This window comes from Amyelois transitella, chromosome 5 (genome assembly GCF_032362555.1).
Source record: "Amyelois transitella isolate CPQ chromosome 5, ilAmyTran1.1, whole genome shotgun sequence".
Classification (NCBI taxonomy): Eukaryota; Metazoa; Arthropoda; class Insecta; order Lepidoptera; family Pyralidae; genus Amyelois; species Amyelois transitella.
The window spans coordinates 5,425,443-5,447,853 of NC_083508.1; the positions used below are offsets into that span (position 1 = coordinate 5,425,443).

Consider the following 22,411-nt stretch of genomic DNA (forward strand, 5'->3'; position numbering starts at 1 on the left):
CGTGACATTGTGTCCTTATGTTCATCAATTATTAGGTATATTAGCAATTATTCATTTGTAATGATAATGGACAATAAAATTTGCGTACGTGCGTCTGTTATAATGATTTCGGTTAAATAATTTAGAGAGTCATTAATTTACTGCCAAAGGTATTTGTGATGCAAGCCGCCACTTAGTACTAACCGACCTAAGAAAATACTTACGTTATTTATGTTTACTGTTATGACTTAAATCAGATGATATGCGTAAGTTCTAATGGTTCTCAAACTAAAAAAGCTGAAAACGAAAAAGATAGAAAGAAACATTTTGAAAAGCGAACCCTAGTCCACGAAATTGTGTTGGAGCGTACCTAAATGAGCTTGGACATACAGATGAAACAGATACAGTTAATATTTTAAACTCAGATCAATCGTCAGCACACCTAGGGCATAATGCCTATACTAATAGGTATAGAGGTAAAATTTGTAACTTTGTATCTATGGGCTAATCTTTGGAAATATTTAACCGATACCTAAATAAAATTCGTTCACCACTAAGTATTCGTTCATTTAAAAGGTATGCTACGGGCAAAGTTGTGGAGGGCCCTAGAAAATGGTAAAAGTAAGTACCTAGTAGTAGTTGTTCACCTCGAACTTGAACCTCGCAAACACTTTAAATTTGAAAAAAGAAATTTGAAAAAATATATATAATAATATGTAGAATTATTGAACAATTTATATGAAATAAAAGCTCGTCGCGAGAATACTAACTAGGTGTATAATTCTAACATAAATTACCGGGACTATCTATATATATTGTATTTATTCTATACATTTTCTGTATGTATGTTTGTAAAGGGATAACTTTCGAATTTTTGTTGGTCTGATCTTGATGAAATTAATATGTATGATCTGTCAATAGATTTTTTATGTTCCTAGAGCATCACAATCGGCAAGTGGTTATTGAGGTAATGAAAATTTTGAACAAAATTAAAGTGTTCGCGAAGTCTTTTGTTCGCGGCGAACGACTAGTATAAACCTTACATCGTCAATTCCACTGAAATGCAATACAACATTCAGGAACACATCGTCATAGGCGTCATGTTTGGTTGCATACTGACAGAGCCTTGCTTCCCTCTGCGTCACACTCACACAATAAGGACACTAGCGACGTCATCGTTTCAGATTTGCGTTACAACTTGAACTCGGTCGCTAGGCCCTATCTAAGTCAGTAGCTTATCTACTTACTTGCGTCATGGGAATTCGAAAATATTTATTAATTGCTCCACATACTATACCGAGGGCTATGTAATGTTTGTTCTTCGTTTCTAGCTGTTAAACAGTGAATGCTAACTTACCAATAAAAGCTTTTTATAATGACCTTAAACTGGTTATCTTCTATACAAATATCATATTAAAAAAAAAAACAAATCACAGATCTGAATTTTGGTGAACTACTATAAATAAATTTGTGTCAATGATCCTTTTCATGATCTTCTATGTCAATATACCTGTGTTTTTATTACTAACTTATTTTTAAGAATTCTATTTAACAACTCTGCGTTCATGTTTTGTTTGCATGTATAGAAATTTTTACCAAAAATAGGTAGGTAGTTAAAATGCGACGTCAATCAAACGAGAAAAACAAGCAGACTTCGACTTTTTTTGTAACACGAGTACAAGTTCGTAGCTAAAAAGTCTTGCTGGTGACTATAGAAGCGAAAGTGACGCGCGGCTTTCTCGATGTTGAATCGATCAATGAGACACGAAGTTAGGTGAAAAACAGCGGCGTTTAGGAAAACTCAGGAGGCGGCATGGGTGACGCGCTGTGACGTCACGAGAAAGCCGAGGTCTGTATAAAACCACGCTCGACCCTCCCACCGGCACACTCGCAGACTAGCAGCAGTCGTTCGCTCACGGCTATTGTTTGTCCTCGTGTTTCTACTACGTTATCGCTCACTTGCGTTCGCGCCTTCGCCGCACTCGTACGCTACCATGACCGTCACCAGCAAGATGAACAGTGTTTCCCGCCAGTCGATGCTGAGCCGTCTCGGCCCTGGTGGACTCGTCTATGCCGCAAATAAAATTCTAGCGGTATGTGTCTTAAATGTGTGCAGTGTCTTTTAAAGTGATTTTTACCGAAGTGTTTTAGTTTAGTGTAAAATACATTGGTGTTTGAACGAGTATTTTTGTTGTCCTCAGGTTGCTGTACCTGGCAAAGAGGAAGAACGCTGGCGCAAAGATGAGGGTGCTCTCCTGTTTAAACGCTGGAGACGCGGTCCTGCGCCAGCGGAGTCCGATACCACCCAGGCGCCAGCCCAAGCTGCGCAGCCCTCGGAACTACTTAAGTTCCTAGCTATTGTAAGTACTTTTGATTCATTGTAAAATTGAATACAAAGTTATTAGTTAAGACTTCAGATAGAGCAGGAATTTTATTTTTCTTTTATAAATATTGTACAGTGTTAAAAGTACTAACACTGTACCAACTCTGTAATTTATAAAAGTGAGATGACTTGAATCAAGTTATAAATTTAAAAATATTCATAAGCTAATCGATTGTTTAAAATTGTTACAGAATGCATTGGAATTATCAGCTCCGGCTTCGGACGCACTACTGAAATCCCGATCTTCAGAATGGTTCCAGCTATCCGGCCACCCCGGGTCGCTGGCCCCCGCGGGACCAGGCACGGTGTGGAAGCGCCGGGCGCCCGGAGACCACCCTGCGCACAATCCCGAACGCGATACCTACGAGGCGCTAGCTGCTTGCCCACACATGCGCTCCGCCATTCCTCGCTACTATCGGGAACTCGAGTATTCCGGAGAACGGTTCATTGAACTACAAGACCTTTTGCACGGATTCCGTGACCCCCACGTCATGGACATTAAGATGGGAACACGCACTTTCCTCGAAGATGAAGTTAGTAATGCTCGTGCGCGTACCGACCTCTATGAGAAGATGGTGCGACTTGACCCTAAAGCACCCACCGAAGCGGAGCACGCTGCACGCGCTGTCACCAAACTGCGCTATATGCAGTTCCGCGAACAGCAATCGTCGTCCGCAGAACAAGGTTTTCGGATCGAAGCGGTCAAACTACCCGGCCAGCCTCCTCTTACGGACCTTCAAAAAGTCCGCGAGCCGCAGCAGCTCGCCGCCACGGTCGCAAGATTCCTTGGAAATGATGACAGAGCCCGCAATGCGATCGCCGCCCGTCTTCGAGAGATAAGAGACCTATTTGAACGCTCTGATTACTTCAAGACACACGAAATAGTCGGGAGCAGCATTTTCATCATCTACGATGACGAGCGTGTTGGTGCTTGGCTGATTGACTTTGCAAAAACGAGAAAAGTGCCGGAAGGTACCGAAGTAAATCACCGTGCGGCTTGGGAACAAGGCAATCACGAGGAAGGATTCCTGTTTGGTTTAGATAGACTGATAGATACTATGGAAACTGCTAAATTACCTCCACAAAATGATGAATCGGTGGCAGAACCTGATGTGTCACGTTGAACATTTTGGCGAGAGGACCCTGGACTCGCCTCGGTCGTTGTCACCGTTCGCTTGGCCTCGTGCCTTGTACTGCTTCCAGGCGCTCGAGTTGACGCGTGGAGATGTACCTACCCAAAAACGTATTGTGATATGTTCATGTAAAGAGAATTGCGATTGATCGCCTTAAATGTTGATCTAGTCCATAGTTATTATTAAAACTTAATTATTTTTCGTAAATTTTTGTTCATTTACTTCCTATTACACCGCTTATAGTTATTTCTCTAACAAAAATACATTCATATCTACCTACTTACTACATAAGATAAAAGGTATAATTTTACCGAAGTACAGATATTATTTTACCTTTGATAATGCAGTATTACGTACAACAGGTTACTTATAACCTTTTAGTTACTTAAAAAAGGTGTGAATTTCTATAGATATGAGGCAAATCTGTCACAAAGCCACACTGGCACAGGGCTTAATCTTTCGTGTGAACAGTGGTGGACAGAGCCCGCACTTTCGAAAATATTATAGCCACGTTCACCTGTATGGCTTAATGATGGAAATGAGATTAAAATTTTGACAGATTGTTAGCCAGCCTAAATGAAGAATCACATTAGCTTATAACTTTTAACAGTGAGTATTGCTTATTATTGTCCAACTTACAATATTTGGTCATCTGAGAATGTAGATGTAGTGTAGACATAAGTGCGATTGTCATTAATAACGCGATGCAGACTTCCAGACCGAATGGAAAACATAAAATAAACATCAAATGCAAGAAACGGAAGATATAGATAAATGGAATGACTTATAACTAAAATACTAGTAACGCCATCTAGTAAAGTCCGCAGTAAACAATTCCTCTTCATGTTAGTAAAGCGCCACCTTCAAAAGTATACAAGTTTTTAGCAAATCTCACGGTAATCATATTTTTAACACTATGATTTCATAAAAACATTTAAAGAGACTACAAACAAAGAAATAAACTTACTTTCTCATCTTTACTTCTATACTAATATTAATAATAAGCTGAAGAGTTAGTTTGAACGCGCTCATCTCAGGAATTGAAAAATGCTTCTGGCGTTGAATAGACCATTTATCGAGGAAGGCTATATAACATCACGTTGCAACTTTATGGAGCCAAGAAATAATGGAAATGTGAAAAAAAACGGGTAAAATTATTCATCCTTGAGGGCTTCAATGATGCCCAAAGTATCTATTCCACGCGGACGCAGTCGCGGGCACAACTAGTTTCAAATATAAGTTGGGATTGGGATTGTTGTACCTGGTAATGCACGGATTAGCATAGTAAACTACCTAACCTTCTACAATAAAAAAAATCTCGTACCAAGTATTATTACTACTACTACTAGTACTAAGATTAGTCCAAAACCGGGTATGGGGGTAAAATCGGGACGTGCTACCATAGCTACTGGGCGTTGCTAATGGGGCAAAATCGGGTGGTACCCGGTTTTGTACAATTTCGCCGTCATATTTATTTTTCCATTTACTTTCATTTTATATGTATATTTGTTATAGTTTTCAAAAAAATGCCACGTAATTATAAAAGAACTACAAATCGACAATCTTGGAGTGAGGTTTCTATGAGAAATGCTATTTTAGAAGACGTTACAAAATAAAACCCCGCGGTTACACTGCAGAAACAAATAACAAAAAGATCATTAATAAATTTACAAACGAATACATATGAGAGGGTTACAGTTAGTCCACAACCGAGCACTTCTCGGCAACCAGATTCTTTTTTGGCTTTTTCTCCGACTGATATTTTGCCTAAGCCTCATGTCGTAAGAAAGACTACTTCAAATGCTCGTCGAGGAAAAAGTGCCATAATAACTTCATCGCCTTACAAATCGGAACTTGAAAAAAATAATGCTAAAAAAAAGAACCCAATAAAAATTCCGCAGTTAAATAATGTTTTGGTAAAATCTAAAAAAAAAAAGATTTCAGATTATTGCACTGAAATTTATGGAAACACACGAAAAAGCGATGATTGGGTGCAATGCCTTAAATCTAAAAATGGGCTCATGAAGGCTGTACCGGTTGGGAGCCAGAAGACCTTGATGAGTTCTATTGCTTCCGTTGCTAATGGGGCAAAATCGGGTACACCCGGTTTTGGACTAGGCATGGGGCAAAATCGTAAATACTAAAGCCTTGATTTTTTTGTATTTTTGTGCACTTAGAATAATAAAAAAAGTGATCTCATTAAAAAAATCTGTGATTGATAAAGTAAACTAAACAAAGATGAATAAAGTTGATTTATAATATAAATAATATATTTTTTATTTAATATTTCCCTTAACGTCCCGTTTTTACCCCACTTTCCCCTATTCGTATCAAGTTACATCTTTCGATTTAGTGCTTAATTGGGAACTGAAATACTTATCTGAAGAGGAACCGCCTTTTATCACGATTCTTCACAACCTGTCTATAACAACCTCCGCAACCTTTGCAGGGGAACCTAACCCATATTGGTGCATGGTAACAAATGTACAAATTTACTCACGATATTTTCCCTCACTGTAACAGTACCGGTTAGTAATCAAACTAAATTTAAGCAGAAAAATTTAACGTCCTTAGAAGTTTGACTTTTATTATATCAATAATGTGTTAAAACATAAGATTGCATATAATAAATCTGTAGAACGATAAGAATATGAATAAAATATATACCTAGTAACATCCCAAAAATGTGATTAAAAAAATTGCCTATCTATAATCACGTACTTATATATACTTTTGGTAGAATTACGATGAAACATGGTAGGTACCATTATTGTTACATAGTTTAAAAGCCGCCCTTGCGTGACTGGTGAAAAGAGCAGTCAATTCCGCAAGGCCATGGGACTACTGCGATAAAATCTTCCCACTGGGAAGATGGAAATCATGAGACAACTCAATGGAACTAGTGGGATGGACAGAATAAACCCGTGACACCACGTGCCCTTCACATGGAATGCCGGGTTGCTAGTCCTAATATTATAAATGCGAAAGTTTGTATGTATTTGTTACTCTTTCACAAAAAATCTTGGTACTAGATAGTTTATGAAATAAAAACATTGACTGCTTAATGAGCGCCCTCTATAGTTTTTTTCACGTTATATTAAATATTGAATGACACAAAATGAAAATAACAGGTGTGTGAACTGTGCCAAAGATCCAAGAGTACATAGTTATAGTAACAACATTATTTTTTTTCTGATTTACATTTGGAAATGTATTTGAAAATGTTGAAAAATCAAATAATTTTAAGTTCTTAAAGTAATTATATTATTATTGTATAATAACGAGGGCATTGATTACAAGCAAAATTACAGTATCCAAATTTAAGAATAATATGTCACTAAATTAAAATCTAGTACAAGAGAATATTTAAAAAATCTTTTAAAATAACAAGACCTTGTAATTTCCCAACTATGTCATGTTTACAAGTTTATTATTATTATCCTACACTGCGACAATTATAAATGTATTCTGTTGCAAATGACGTGTGAGAATTAAACAAAGGCAGGCGAACTTATTCAATAAATTCGCTTACAAACATCCATCTTCACATACAAATGTCAATACATAATTAACATAATACTAAACTTAATTATAAAGTGTCAACCATTGTCAAATTCTTTTTGGCCTTGATTACTCGACAGTTATTTACTTTCGTAGCAAACCGCAAGGAGTTAAGAGTCTCATTGAAACATTCATCAAATTGGTTTACATTGACCAACATGAGGGTTTTAGAGTTGCCACCAAGGCTAGGCATCAGTAGGTGGGTGAGTTTGGAATTTCGATAAGGAATGTGGGACTGGTTTGTCTGAAGGGATAAAATAACTTTCGATAGTTCCGATAATGATCTGTTTATGTGTTTGGTTTCATCCATTCGTTGTGTGGTTTTCCCACTCTCGGAACCAGCCAAGTCAACTAAATTCAAGTGACTTGTAAATTTCTCTTTGCGCTTTTCATGAATAGCCGAAATTTTTATTTGAGCAACTGAATGTGACCTGGAACTTCTTTCGTTGTTGAGGGTGGCAGCTGTTTGTCTATTACGTTGGGCAAATATCATCAATCTGATGAAGTCGTGAGAACTCTTTACTTCTTCTTCTTTCAAGTTGGAAACATAAACATCAATACCTTTTGAATTGACCATTTTGATTTCATGACTCTCCTGATCCTTACTGGAATTAAGTAAATCATAGATCACTTCATTGTATATTTCTAGAAAAGAAGCCCGAATAGTCAATTCCCACCCCATTCTTTTTAAATCCTCCATTGACGTGAATATCATGTTAAAGGCTCGTGGTATAATACCATATTGTTCAGTTCCACAGCCACCTTCCATGGTATATGTTTTGCCAGAACCTGTCTGACCATATGCAAAGATACAAACATTGTAACCATCCAAGGCAGATTGAACCATAGGAGATACTTCAGCAAACACATCCTCTTGTGAAGCATGAGGTGTGAATATACCATCAAATGTGAAGGCATGCTGTGATTTTCCTTTCCGTGCTGAACTGAAATTTAATTCAACTTTTTCCACTTCTATTGAACATGCATCAATAACATTCAAGTTAAAAAGGGCCTTTGTCATTTCTGACTCCAAAGGTGGACGTATTCTGCAATACACACGAATATTTCCCTTCAAGTCCTGAATAGTATTTCGTAAGTCCCTTTGTTCCCTGTACATAGAAGCCAATATATTTTGGAGTGCCTCTGCTTCAGTTTTGTACTTCACAATGGCTTCCTGGGCTTCTTTAAAATCAAGTTGGAGTTTGTCATATTCCACAGATACTTTCTTGAGATGTTCAGACAGGACCCTTAATGCTTCGGTCTCTTCCTTAAGGCTGTTATGTCGTCTTGTCAAATTATTAAAATCAGTCTGCAGTTCTTCCAATTCAGCTGTCTTTTTCTTCAAACTTTTGGTCACTTCTTCCAATATCTGAGATTTTCGATGCAGACTCTCGTTCTCATGTTTTTGAATATCATAATCAACTTTAATTCTTTCAAATTCTGAAGTTTTTTCCCTCAAATCATTAAGAGTGTTCAGCAATTTCTCCTTAAGTATATCTCTTTCACTTGTGCAACTATGCACAGATTCTTTTACCTTCTCATATTCATCTGATACCTCAACATGTTTATCTTTCAAATCATTAAATTCACTTTTGATCACTTTGTGCTTCTCTAACAAATCATTAAACCTGGCCTTGTAGTCATATGGTGGAATTTTTGGAGCTACTGTAGCAGGTTTTCTTTCAACCTTAGTTACTTTGGTAGGCTGTGCAGCAGATGGCACAGTAGCCGATCTTTTGAGTCTCTGTGCTGGTAATGTAACTCCAGGGCCTGTACGCATAGGTCTTGTGTGGTTTTGTATCAAACTCTTCTTATCAGCATCACTAAGTCCATTGACTATTGTTCGAGTGATTGGACGATTATTCAATAGGCCTGGTCTATTTTCTTTCGCTGCAGCTATTGGTAATTTTGGTATTCTGGACATCTGAAAATGAAATATAACATACCAAATTAAATTATGAAAACTTACATACATAAAATAACACCCCTTTCCTAGATGGGAAGAAAAGCAACAATTCATTCTTATATCATTTCATCGACATTCATAACTCTCTTCATGCAAGTTTGGTGATTTATGGTACTCTTGGTGTAACCTCTCTGGACATCCCTTAGGGTACCTTGATGCCGGTTCCTCTCATCAAGGCACATACATATAGACCCTGCCAATCAAACCTTCTCTATTGCAACTATAAATACCTACAAAAGCACTTATTGTTAACATTCTGCTGGTATTGGTCCTGGATGTCACATCCTGTCTGCTGAGGAGCTCAAGCTCCACATGTAATTCAGATTGGATCATGAGAATACATTGCATTTACTGTAATTGCAGGTTTACTCATGTTGTTTTCCTTCACTGTAACAGTTTTGATTGGTCAAACTAATGAAATCAACTCTCAAGACAATGAGTCTTCTTTTGTTTCTTTGGTACATGACATTTTCATTGCCAGAGCTCCACTAGGGTGGTCAAAACTTTCAATTTTTTTTCTCCAATTATATTTAGTACTGTGGTTTGAGCACCGCACATTGAAATGGGTGTGTTGGGTTGAGTCTTGGTTGGTTGAGTTTTGCTTACTAACCATGTAAATGTAATAGGTTTAGTTTTGTGAGTGTATTGCATTTTGACTTACCTCGCCAGCTTTTAGTCTATACATTCCTTATTAACAAAGTTTTATCTTAAATTTGATAACAATAATATCTGAATAGTTAGGTAGATTTGCTCACCTTGTTCATTTAAATCTTTTTGAAAGGCCAATACGACTGCTCCGGTTTTTCTGTAAGATTAAAGCCGTTTATTAATCTTTAAGCAACTGAAATTGTACACACTAAACATGAGTGTTTTATAAACACGCTCATCAACGAAAGAATTAAGTGTATACGCCTATGATATAGAGCATCTCCTTAAGGGAGTACATTTGAAATTATAATACAATTTTAAAATCTTCACAGCATTGTTAACTTACCAAAACTACACTTTAAAACTTCAAGCAGTTTTATTACAAATCACGCAATTGTTTGTCAAACAGAAACGGACATTTTTTATTCAAAAAATTCAAAATTCAAAACTGACAAGAGGAAGGACGCTGGTCTCTGTGTTGCAATATGACAAAAATATCTCTGGCTATTGAGTAGGTGACAGACAGACGTACTTAGTGTGCGATTTTTAGCAAAGAACTTCAAAAATTTAAGAAATCTGACGCGGGCGTGGCTTCCCTGCCAGTGTTAAGACTCATGAGTCTTTGCTGACTTCTAAAATGACTTGATGAACCCTCAAAAATCAAGCCGAAATTAACACTATAAAAAGCTAAAAAATAATTTAAATTATACACATAAACACTACTTCGTACCAAGGTGATTAGTAAGTTCTTACCTTAACTACCTACATCAATTTTCAGAATCGGTGCCAGCTAAAATACAATAAATATAACCAAGAAACAATGTAATTACTAAATGTATGTGTCAATTACTGATTGGACACAATATACTTTTTTTTTAATTTTATTTTCTATTATGTTTAGGATAATGATATATTTTGAATTCGGTTTTAACTAATTTATAGTCTTTTCAAGACTGTTGGCTCTGTCTACCCCAGAAGGGATATAGACGTGACCATATGTATGTACTGCCAATCTAAGGTCTGCCGCGCCGATGGATGCATGGCTAGGGGCGAGCCTAGTCTCGAGCGTGCCACTTCCGCCATGGGGTTGGGCGACCCCCAGGTAATGGCTAGCCTTACCCTGGCATGCGGGGCTCTGCTGGGGCGGACAAAATTTTTCCCTAGCGTCTCGTGGGAATCGCATTATGAACCTTAAAAAGCATATAAATGGCGGCGATGGTGTCCGCACCCCATCACGTCTCGTTCCCGGCGGGAGCGGTATGCGGTCTGCTGAAAGCCGCTTTGCGACGATGAATGTAAGAGGAGGAATGAAGGATAAGATTGAGGAAGTATGCCAGATGATGGATGAAAGACGTTTGGATGTGTTGTGCGTGAATGAAACGAAGCGGAAAGGATGCGACGCGACGCAGCACGGCCCTTACACGGCGTATTGGTCTGGAATTTCCAGTACCAGCCGAGGCTGTCAAGGGGTCGGTCTAATTCTTTCTGCACGAATGGCTGAGTGCGTGAATGAGTATGAGTGTGTCAGCCCTCGTCTTCTATGGATTAGGCTGAAAGTTGGAATCACTCGGATCTTCGTTCTAGGTGTTTATGCACCTTGGGATGTGGGTTCGAGGGGTACAACATCAGCAACAAGTGAAAACGAGGAGTTCTGGAATAGTGTAAGAGAAGTATTGAAAGTTACCAAGCCAAATGAGAAGATTATTATGTTAGGTGATTTTAATGGATGGGTGGGTGTAAAGCGTGATGGATATGATAAGGTGCTTGATGCGTTTGGTGACGAAAAGGTGAATGATAATGGAAGAAGTGTATTAGAAATTTGTCTAGAGTGGGATCTTTTTGTGTCGAACTCAATGTTTCAACATAAAGAGATCCACACCTACACAAGAGTGGAAGGTATTTTAAAAAGTATGATAGACTTTGTGATTGTAGATGAAAGATTGAAGAACAAAGTGCTGGATACCCGTGCATATCGCGGTGCTGGCATTGACTCGGACCATTTACTGGTGATATCCCGGATAAGGGGTATCTTCAATCGCTGGCGGCACAGGGTAAGGGAGCAAACCAGCGCTTTGGAAAGAGTAAAAGTAGAAAATTTGCAAGATATGGATGTAGGTAAGAAGTATATTAATAGACTGAAGGATGAATTTGAAGATTTAGATGAAATGAGCGATATTGAAGATGGATGGAAGGAATTTAAAGAAAGAATTGTGAAAGTAGCTGTTGAAGTGTGTGGTGTAAGTAGAAGAAGGAAAGGAAAAAATCACAAAAATGCGTGGATGAGTAAAGATGTGCAAGAACTTGTGCGATTAAAGAAGAAAGCATGGCTGGATTTGTTAGCAGCAAAAGCTAACTTAAGAATGCAAGAGGTTATAGATGAAGATGTGAATGAAGCACGTAAGGAATATAAGAAAATGAAAGATTTGGTTAAGAAAGCTGTGATTAGAAAGAAAGAAGAGTATAAAGAGGATTTTGATAAAAGGCTATCAGAAGACTTTCAGTCAAATCTGAAAGTATTCTGGAAATCCGTAAGGTCAGCCCGAGGAAATACTATAACCAGAGAGCTGACTAGGATCAGATGCCAGGATGGTAGCGTTGTGAAAGGAGAAGAATGTGTACTAAAGATATGGAAGGACTATTTTGAAAGTTTATTTGAAAAAAAGAAAGGAAATAAGAAAGATTTCTGCTATAGCGAAGAAAAAGAGAATGAGATGGAAGGCGAAATTGAAATGTTCGAAATTGTGGAAGCACTTAAGAGTATGAAAGCGGGAAAGGCTGCTGGGTGTGATAGAGTGTCGGTCGAGATGCTTAAAGCAGGAAAAGGCGTAGTAGCTAGTCAGTTGTACTGCCTTTTCAATTTGTGTTGGAGAAGCGGCCGAGTACCAAAAGATTGGTGTAAGGCTGTTATCGTGCCACTTTACAAAGGAAAAGGGTCACAGCTGGACTGCAAAAATTATCGTGGTATAAGCCTGCTTAGCGTCGTCGGCAAATTGTATGCTAAGGTATTGATTAATAGAGTCAGGAATGAAACTGATGACAAAATATGGGATGCTCAAGCGGGATTTCGAAAGGGAATGGGATGTACTGATCAGGTCTTTTCCTTGCGGTGCATAGCCGAAAAGTTTTTGGCCAAGAGTCAAAAAGTCTATTGCACATTCGTAGATCTGGAAAAGGCCTATGACAGAGTTGAGAGGAATGAATTGTGGTCAGCACTTTCTATGCATGGGGTGAGCAGTCTCTTAATACGAGCACTGAAATCCTTATATGAGGATTCGAGTGCTTGTGTCAGGATAAACGGAGCGCACACTGAGTGGTTTAAGATTGAGAAAGGCGTTAGGCAAGGATGTGTTGCGTCACCGTGGCTGTTCAACCTATTTATGGATAGCTGTTTGACAGATTTGAAAGAGTCTAAAAGTGGATTAAGGATGAATGAGTTACTCGTCAAATGTCTGCTCTATGCCGACGATCAGGTTATACTGGCGTCATCAGCGGAGGAGTTACAGGAGATGGTAAACTGTATGCATGAAGCTTTAAAAGAGAAAGGAATGAAAGTGAACGTAAGTAAAACTAAAACACTGGTTTTTGAAATGGAGAAAGAAATGACAGCATGTAATATTTTGATTGGAGGAGAAAAAGTGGAGCAAGTGAAAGAGTTTGTATATCTAGGATCAAAGTTTACATCAGATGGCAAGTATGATAGTGATATTGAAAGGAGAGTGAACGCGGGGAACATGGTGAATGGAGCTTTGCATGCCTTTATGAGCAGTCAGAAACTATCCAAAAAGGCTCGACTGGCTGTGCACAGGGGCGTGTTGGTCCCGACATTAATGTATGGGAGTGAAAGTTGGGTATGGCAAAAGAAGCATGAAAGCAGAATAAATGCAGTGGAAATGAGAGCGTTAAGGAGTATGATGGGTGTGAAATTGAGTGACAGGATAAGGAACAGCGTGATAAGGGAATGTTGTGATGTGAAAGAAGATGTAGTTACAGGAATAGAAAAGGGTATGTTAAGATGGTTCGGTCATGTGGAGAGGATGAATGAAAGCAGGTTGACTAAGCAGATATACAAGGAGAGTGTGGAGGGAAAGGTCGGAGTGGGAAGACCTAGACGAACGTATCTTGATCAAATTAAGGACGTCCTGGTAAAGGGTCAGGTCAAAAGTACCCGAAACCGCCGAGCTTGTATGAAGAGAGTTATGAATGTGGACGAAGCGAAAGAAGTATGCAGAGATCGTGGCAAGTGGAAAGAGGTAGTCTCTGCCTACCCCTCCGGGAAAGAGGCGTGATTTTATGTATGTATATGTATGTATGTGTTAATATAAGATGAAGACAAACAAATTTTTGTGAGAAGAAGGCAATGGGCTTATAATGCGTGAAGGAAAAGAAAAAGGAGAGTTCACCACGCTATATAAACATTTGATAGATTATGAAATAAAGTTTTTTGAGTATTTCAGGATGTCAAAACATTGTTTCGACATACTTTTTATCCAAACTTTCGTCGTCCATCTTGAAATACTGTGACCGTGTCAGGCAAAATATTCTCCGCTAGAAATTCACGTCGGATCACGGCGAGTGTCGGTGCTTGGTCGGTGCAGCACTGAAGTCACTGAATGTCACTGTCACTGACGAGTCCGGATAGCGCCATACAAAATGTATGCTACCTACAATATAATTTTTCACTGACACTGATGATACTGATGGATGCCGGCACGTGCCGGCATCGTGCCGGCACTGTCATGTGCGGATAGGCCTTTAGTCCCCTTTTACGACATCCAAGGGAAATGGAGATGGAGTGGTCCTATTGTTTTTCCTACTTGTCATCACACGGAAAAAAACTTCATTGCACAAAATACAAACGTATAGCACAATTGGCGGACTTAATGCTAGAAGCATTATCTACCAGTCAACTATTGGGTCTGACAGAGAACTACATAAATACATTTTTACCCACACAAAATATAAAATAAAATAGTTATAATTAACATATAAATTTAAATTAAATTTATTTTTTACTAGCTGTACCCGCGTCTTTGTCCGCGTGGAATAGTAATTTTGGGCATCATTGAAGCCCTCAAGGATATTAATAATAATTAACCGCGTTTTTTTTTCACATATTCCGTTATTTCTTTACTCCTGATGCTTAAAGCTTTCCTCGATAAATGATCTATTCAACGCAAAAATAATTTTTCAATTCAAACCAGTGGTTTCTGAGATTAGCGCGTTCAAACAAACTCATCAGCTTTATAATATTAGTACAGATGTTATAGGTATAATGCTGTTGTACAATGATCCTACTACTATTATAAAGGCGAAAGTTTGTATGGATGTATGGATGTTTGTTACTCTTTCACGCAAAACTACTGAACCGATTACCATGAAATTTGGTATGTAGGTAGCTGAAGACCCAGAATAACACATAGGCTACTTTTTATCCCAGAGTTCCCGCGGGATTGATAGAGTTTCCATGCGGACGAAGTCGCGGGCGGCCTCTAGTATAACTATAACTTCAATTTGTTTTTGAAAGGCAATCTTATTCCTTGAGTTCATTCAAATGACGATAACTTTTTTTAGTGAACCGATTTTGATGAAACAAGCTTTAAATGTTAATCTGAGTTAAAACAAAGCAATTGGTGAAGTTTTAAGTAAATCGGTTCAGTACTTTTGGAGATCAGCGTGATCATTCATACAGACAGACAGAAAAAAAAATTTGCTTTCTATTATTCATTCTAAGTGTCCCTCTATCCATTTCAGTCAAAAATACCAAAATGTACAGACAAAATATTTTTACTATTTTATTATAATGTATAGATAATATTTGGTCCAGCACACTTGTATTATTTAACGTCGGCATTTAATGATTGAAACAAGGCTTGTTAAAGTTACTAAATTAACACTATAAGAAACGGAAATAACGATATTTACAAAAAGTTATGACTGATAACGTTATAGGCGTGTTGTCGGTAATGTAATTATATAATAACAATAATAACAATATTAAATTACGTTATATATCGTAACCTATTAATGTTAAGAATATCGATAGCAATTAACTTTATAATTAACGTTATAAATTCGATACCAAAGTGTTGTTGTCTATCCATGGCGCACGCATGCCCCTTGCGCTCCTTTTAATTAACGTTAAATAGTCTTAACGATTTTCTCTTACCGTTAATTTTACTTCTAACGTTATATGTGTATAACGGTAAATGACGCCAAAAATATCGTTATCTGGCATAACGGTATTAAGTTTATAACAGTTACCGTGTTTGACAATAATAACGATATGAATTTTTAACAGTAATTCAAGCCCTAGATTGATATTATTTGAAATGAAATGGCTGACTGACAGTCGCCAGACCAGCCTGCCTGAACTGCCTGCGCTGGCTGTCAAATTGCACCCACCATATTCTGATTTTGTTGTGTTGTGTTGTGCTAAAAAAATTAAATTGATCACGGTTTTTGCTCTACTTGTATTTTTGAAGTAAAGTATTTGTTGATATTTTTCAGTAAATATCATATTTACAGTGTAAGCTTATACGTAAGGCAAAAAATCGTGTAAATAAACAATTGTTAACCTGTTTATCACCATTGACGGATGTCCTTGTTCATTTTGCAAGAACTGAAGTGGCGGTAAATTTAACCTGTTTGAAATGTTATAACATGTAGATATTGATAAACGTAGGTAACCCTACCTAATGCAATGGGAAGTCCTGAAGAAAATCAACTAGCTTGTGAAATTAAAAGTGAGGTAGAAAATGCAGAAAATGAAATTGGCAGTGAAGTTTCCGAAAATGAAGTGGGTGATACCACTGCGTCTTCAGTGAATATTTCCAACTGTCAATCTGCGTCCGAGGCGAACACTTCAAAAGACGATACCACTCCAGGGGGTACTAAAAAGTCTAAGAAGAAATCGCGACATGGCAAAAAGGGGCATTTGCCAACAAAAGATACCAGCGATAGAAGCACCATAAGGAGGGTTCATTATGCTGCTACAAAGTTTAAGCAGGGTAGGAAAAGGACTCAGAGTTTTCCTACTATTTCGAAATTCTTCCTTCCACATAAAAGACCTCGCAAGGAAGTATTTATACCCCCCACAAAGTTTCTTCTAGGAGGGAATATCTCAGACCCTTTAAATTTAAATAGCTTACAAGATGAAGATATAAATAGAGCTATGAATGCTGTTACCCCAGAATCATCACCTTTACCTACTCCCCCAAGGCACAAGGCAAAAATTGATGTTATAATTCCTCCTAATATTCGTGATCCTCTTAACTTGATGGAGCCTTTGGACAATGAAGAGTATGAAAAGAGGCTGGAAATGCAACAGAGAAAACCTCGAAAAAAGCCAAGGATAAGGCGCCGAACAACAGATAATATGAATGCTTCTCCAACAAAGGAGGTAACTGAAGTAAAAGTGGAGGGGATTAAGGAACCATTGCCTCCAGAACCATCAACTTCAGCTTCCACATCAAAATCACGTAAGAGATCATGTAGTGATAGTGATAATTCATCACAGAAAGGAAAGGATGGCAAAAAGTTACGTAGGATGGATTCATTAGATAAGATAGTGAGTCCAGTGGTGCCTCAGCCGGGTGCTTGGAAGAGGGCTCGGCCACAATCTCGAGTTCAGCCTCCAGAGCGCCCTGCTTCTCCACATCGTACCAAGCTCAAAAGTCTATCAGAAGAAGAGAAAAAACTACCTACCTTCCATCCCAAAAATACCAGATATCAGTATGGAAATTATGACAGGTAAATATCATAATTGTACTTCTAACTAGCTAACGTTTGACGGCCTCTGTGGCTCAGCGGTAGTACGCTTGTCTGTGACACCGGAGGTCCCGGGTTCGAATCCCGGCCAGGGCATGATGAGAAAAGAACTTTTTCTGATTGGCCTGGGTCTTGGATGTTTATCTATATAAGTATTTATTATAAAATATAGTATCGTTGAGTTAGTATCTCGTAACACAAGTCTCGAACTTACTTCGAGGCTAACTCAATCAGTGTAATTTGTCCCGTATATATTTATTTATTTATTTATTTATTTATTTATTTATTTATTTATTTATTTAACGTTCATGGCTTAGCCCATGTGAAAGTATATGTAGTAAGTAACCCTATGATGTTTTCAAAACTTTACACTATAATCTTGTAAAATTTCATATTTTTTTTTAATTATTTCATCATTCGTAAATTAGTTCAAAACGCAATGTTATGCATTTATTAGTATGGATTAACTATAGATAAATTGTTTTAAACTAGCTTCCACTCACAGCTTTGCTTGCATGTAATTGGTGGGTGCATGGTTGTCTATGCATTTTCGTAAAATGAATTAAAAGCTATAATTGTAATGTTTACATAAAATTTATTGTATATTTAAGTGATAAATAAACACATGATTCTAATTAAAGATAATTTAAAGAGCATTTCACTGTAATAATTAAAATGCAACTGAGACCAAGATTACCAGACAGTAGGTAGGTACATATCATATGCAAAATTATAATAAATTAGTTAAAATAGATTCACATATTAAACAGCTAATTGTGTACTTGCAAACATAAAGAATTATAATTTTTAATTTAATTAAGGCAACATTGCCTTGTGTTTTAATAAATATAAGTGCAATATCATCTTATAAGAGTCAACTTATAAGATAATATTTATATGATCTCTTGCAAATCTGATTCCCAGGTATTATGGCTACCGCAACTTAAACGCAATGATGGATGTCCGCCTTCAAGTGTTTGAGATGCACCGGCACCTGTTCCAAAATAAAGATGTGCTGGATATTGGGTGCAATGTGGGCCACATCTCAATTGCTATAGCTCGCACCCTTGGTGTTCGTTCCGTTGTTGGGATTGATATCGACCCACTTCTTATTGGTATGTTTATTTTTTATTTGACAATTTTTTCAAACTTGTTCTTAGGTTAAATCAGGAGATGCTATTTTTATTTTTATTATTTATGTGACCATTTTGCAGAGAAGGTTATAATTGAGAACATATTTTTACCATTGACAGTTTCTGATTTCTTTTATTATTGATGTTGCAGTCAACTATTTTAAAAAGTATACTTATATGCATAATATACTTAAGCTTTCTTTTTTTTTATCTACAGACTATTTACTATTATAAGTATTTATTGAAACTTAATTGCACAAAATACAAATGTATAGAACAATTGGCAGACTTAATGCTAGAAGCATTATCTACCAGTCAACCATTGGGTATGACAGAGAACTTAATTATTTAGTTTAATTATCATCTTGCATTTTCAGGGCGAGCACGGAAAAATCTGCAATCTTTTGTGAAAGTACCCTCAGATCAGCCCAAAGAAGAAGAACCCAGGGAGGATAAGAAATCAGAGTTGGAGGAGGATAAAAAGTCCGTAGTAGATTGCGAGACGTGCAAGGAAGAAAAGTGTGAGGATTGCACCACAGATCAAAAGCAAGATAAAGATGATTCTAAGAAAACTGTGAAGAAGCTTCGGCGGCCCAGGAAGAATAGAAAGGCTGTGCATAGGCAAGATCCAGGCCAGTGCTTTTTCCCAATGTCAATGTCAATGTTGTATGGGCCCCTTGGCAACCCGGTCGCAGAAACGACGCCACTTACATTCCCATACAATGTTACATTCAAGCATGTAAGTATTTTTTGTAACTTCCTTATTACAACATATGATGTAATTCATCTTATTTAATGATGTGTCAATAAATTTGTATCTTAATAGGTTTGTGATATCAACTTAACGCGCAAATGAAGCGCGCTTTATTTTTAAACTTGGCTTATTAGACCATGGCTATGCATGTGTGTGGTATAAATTTCGTTATTTATTCCCATTTCTTAACGAAAGTTTTAACTGTCACCATGTAATTTTGTACCACAATTAACCATAAATAAATAACATAAAAATACACTTCCACCCAACAACACAATAAGGAATAACAAACACATATGTTCTTATGTTTCATGCCTATTTCCCGAAAAGGTAGGCAGAAGCTATATACTTCGCTGATCCTAGCATACTTCCTTCACTTAGGGTTCTCTTTAAGAAAGCAACTCTTACAATAAAAAAAACATAATGTTCCAAACTTTTAATTTTTAGGGCAACTATGTCCCCCGGGAAGACGTAGCGGTGGGTTCTGGCGAGAGCCCCCAATTCGACCTGATCCTGTGCCTGTCGACCACCAAGTGGCTGCATCTCAACTGGGGCGACGCGGGGCTGAAGCGCGCATTCCGCCGCATGTTCGCCGACTTGCGCCCTGGTGGGAAACTCGTCATAGAGGCGCAGAATTGGGCGAGCTATAAGAAGAAGAAGCGTTTGACGGTTAGTATTATAATTACTGCTTTAATAGGCATGGCGTAATGAGAAATGAGAGGAAAGCCAAACTTAATAAAAACTGTAGTAAGTAGTGTGGCGAAAACGACATATTACAAAGTGTTTTTTAATTTTATTAATAAAAAATTTTCTTTTTCAGCCAACAATCTACGAAAATTTCAACTCCATAGAGCTGTTCCCCAACAAATTCCGCGAGTACCTGCTCTCGCCAGAGGTAGGATTCAGCAAGTGCTGCATCCTGGGCGTCCCGCAGCACGCGAGCAAGGGGTTCCGGCGGCCGATACAGCTGTACATCAAGGGGGACTTCACGCCGAGCAAGGCGCGCTGGTCCGACGCGCACGCGCCGTCCTCGCACCACCGGCAGGAGGCCGAGCCCAGCCGCCGCACCGTGTACGCGCCGGTGGAGCCCGCCTACCGGCCCAGCGACGACGCGCCCTCGTGCGGGGCCGCCACGCCCTACTCCCCCAACCTGGACTGCTGCGCCGACGACTCGCCGTTCTACAACCCGCGCAGCGACTCGTACGCGCCGTCGTACCAGCCGCCGCGGCCCACGGTGTACGCCACGCTGCCGTCCCCGCTGGGGAGCGCGTCCCCCGCGGCGTCCCCGGCCGCGTCCCCCGCCCCGCACGCGTCCCCCGCGCCCGACCGGCTGTCGGCGCGCGGCTTCCCGGAGCCGCGACACGACGACTGAGACTCGACCCCGACCTACATGGATTTGCTATAGAAATGAGAGGACGCGGTTTTAGCATTTATGAAGCACGTGTTTAGATGCTTGTCGATGGTGTTCCGGGCGCGCTGAACTGTACTGGCTGGCTTGAATGGTTATACCATACTGGACTCGAAGTTAATAATAGTGATAGATTTTATACTATTTTGTCAAATTAGATTTGACACTGAAACCTATATCTCTTAAAAATCTCAACTGAATCAGAATATTTCACGTTCAGTTTTGATTTATCTGTAACTTTAGTATCCATATTGCATTAGAGTTATAAAAAAGGAGACAAATCAATTTCGTATGTAATAAAGACATTCGGGTCGTATAGTGTGGTTTTCCCATAAATACAGTGTCAGCGTCGCCTTTTTTAACCTGTGATTTAGATAGCGTTGCATCTTCGTACGTGCAATATTTTTAATTAGTATTGAAAATTGATCTCCGCTGTTAGGGGATGCAGAAGGTGTTCACTTAAGTTTGTGCGAATCATTTGATGATTGAAGTGATCACCTTCACTATACGCCTCCCCTCATTTCAAAGTTCCATGTGTCCCCGCCTTTGTTTTTCATGTAAATATCGGTTTAGAACCATAAGATTATGTTTCAATAGGCTGAAAGTATTTTATAATATTATACTCGCGCATCATATAATCTGCGTTGTTTTTATTTTCCTCCAATACTATATAGTTCACACTCATTAATAACGCAAGCTGGTCATGGATGATCGGAAATTATTTTAACCATAGCAATAGAAAGATTCGACTTCAGGCCCTGAAGCATAGTGGTGGTGTGCAACTGGAAACGCGCAGTTCATGCTGGTTTAAACTAAAGCAAGCAATGCGAAAATGGTGCTAGGGTGGTAGGGTAAGGATGCCTATTATGAGATACCATTTCTATTTTTTACTATAAAATCAAAACTGTTACCTTTGAAGACTTCTGAGATATAGTTTTAGAAAGGGAATTTAATGTACTTGAAATGTATAATAACTATTTAGTGCTTTTTTTTTTTTTTTTTTTTTTTTTTTTTTTTCATTTATTTTGGCACAAACAGTCATAAGTACAAAATAAAATATCTTATAGAACAGTATACAGTATTATAGACCAAACAGTGCCGATTAAGTAAATATTATATGAATTATAATAACTTAAAACTACGCGTGTTAACGAACTTTGTGTTATTTAAATTAAAAGTATGTAACGGGATGCATGCATACAATTAGCATTACACAAAAATCGTAAAGAGTATAAAAATAAAAAATAAAACCAAAAACAATATTAAGAAATCTGTTTCAAGATAAATTTTGTACACACTTTGTTTTTAGTGGACAACAGAGAACAGGAAAATATGTCTATGTCTGAGAAAAATTTGTTATAATTTACAATGCAGCGATGAAAAAAGTTATTTCGAGTATAATTCCCGCGAAACTGAGGTGGTACTAAAATGTTAAGTTTGCGAGAGGAGCGAAGCGGAAGTCGAGCTTTGGTTAGGAAGTTAATTTTTGATAGTAGTGTAGGGGAGTCAATAAGGCTATTAATTATTTTATGCAAAAGTGCTATGTCGAATTGGGTCCTGCGGTTCTGAAGCGAGAGGATTTTATAGTAACCAAGAGAGTCGTCATATGAAAGGTTTGTTATGTTGTTCCGATAATTGAGCATTTTTAGAAATTTCTTTTGCACTTTTTCGATTACGTT

General features: G+C 38.1%; 3 protein-coding genes across 6 annotated transcripts in view; 2 read left to right on the forward strand and 1 right to left on the reverse strand.

The window, feature by feature from the left end:
- LOC106139125 (inositol-trisphosphate 3-kinase homolog) overlaps positions 1-3,702 on the forward strand; it is a 74,909-nt gene extending 71,207 nt beyond the window's left edge. For 2 of the 3 annotated variants that reach the window (XM_013340500.2, XM_013340501.2), the window contains 2 exons: positions 2,181-2,339; positions 2,554-3,702. In XM_013340500.2, coding sequence (XP_013195954.1) covers positions 2,181-2,339; positions 2,554-3,486 — 1,092 coding nt within the window. In that variant the 3' untranslated portion in view covers positions 3,487-3,702. Of the gene's footprint in view, positions 1-1,844; positions 2,073-2,180; positions 2,340-2,553 lie in introns of those variants that run through there. The other variant, XM_013340502.2, reaches the window with a different exon arrangement.
- Positions 3,703-6,131: 2,429 nt separating this feature from the next.
- Positions 6,132-10,486, reverse strand: LOC106139050 (protein claret segregational). 2 transcript variants are annotated; one of them, XM_060944388.1, is made up of 3 exons: positions 10,424-10,486; positions 9,778-9,827; positions 6,132-8,980 (listed from the first exon to the last, which is right to left on the reverse strand). In XM_060944388.1, exons 2-3 carry the CDS (start codon positions 9,784-9,786, stop codon positions 7,085-7,087), a joined length of 1,905 nt encoding a protein of 634 aa, XP_060800371.1. In that variant the 5' UTR covers positions 9,787-9,827; positions 10,424-10,486; the 3' UTR covers positions 6,132-7,084. The 2 variants fall into 2 exon arrangements, with proteins under 2 accessions (XP_060800371.1, XP_013195841.1); XM_013340387.2 differs by lacking the exon at positions 10,424-10,486 and adding an exon at positions 10,017-10,139.
- Positions 10,487-16,018: 5,532 nt separating this feature from the next.
- On the forward strand, positions 16,019-21,370 carry LOC106139107 (7SK snRNA methylphosphate capping enzyme bin3). The gene is made up of 5 exons (XM_013340478.2): positions 16,019-17,419; positions 18,362-18,552; positions 18,948-19,309; positions 19,772-19,993; positions 20,145-21,370. The coding sequence occupies exons 1-5, from the start codon at positions 16,371-16,373 to the stop codon at positions 20,694-20,696; spliced, it is 2,376 nt and encodes a 791-aa protein (XP_013195932.2). The 5' UTR covers positions 16,019-16,370; the 3' UTR covers positions 20,697-21,370.
- The last annotated feature ends 1,041 nt before the right edge of the window (positions 21,371-22,411 follow it).

What these genes read in the sequence shown, in the direction of transcription:
- LOC106139107 (XM_013340478.2), top strand. Translation starts at nt 16,371, where the DNA reads ATGGGAAGTCCTGAAGAAAATCAACTAGCTTGTGAAATTAAAAGTGAG. An exon ending in CAGTATGGAAATTATGACAG is followed by an intron (nt 17,420 to 18,361) that starts GTAAATATCATA and finishes TCTGATTCCCAG; the next exon opens with GTATTATGGCTACCGCAACT. An exon ending in AGAAGAAGAAGCGTTTGACG is followed by an intron (nt 19,994 to 20,144) that starts GTTAGTATTATA and finishes TTTCTTTTTCAG; the next exon opens with CCAACAATCTACGAAAATTT.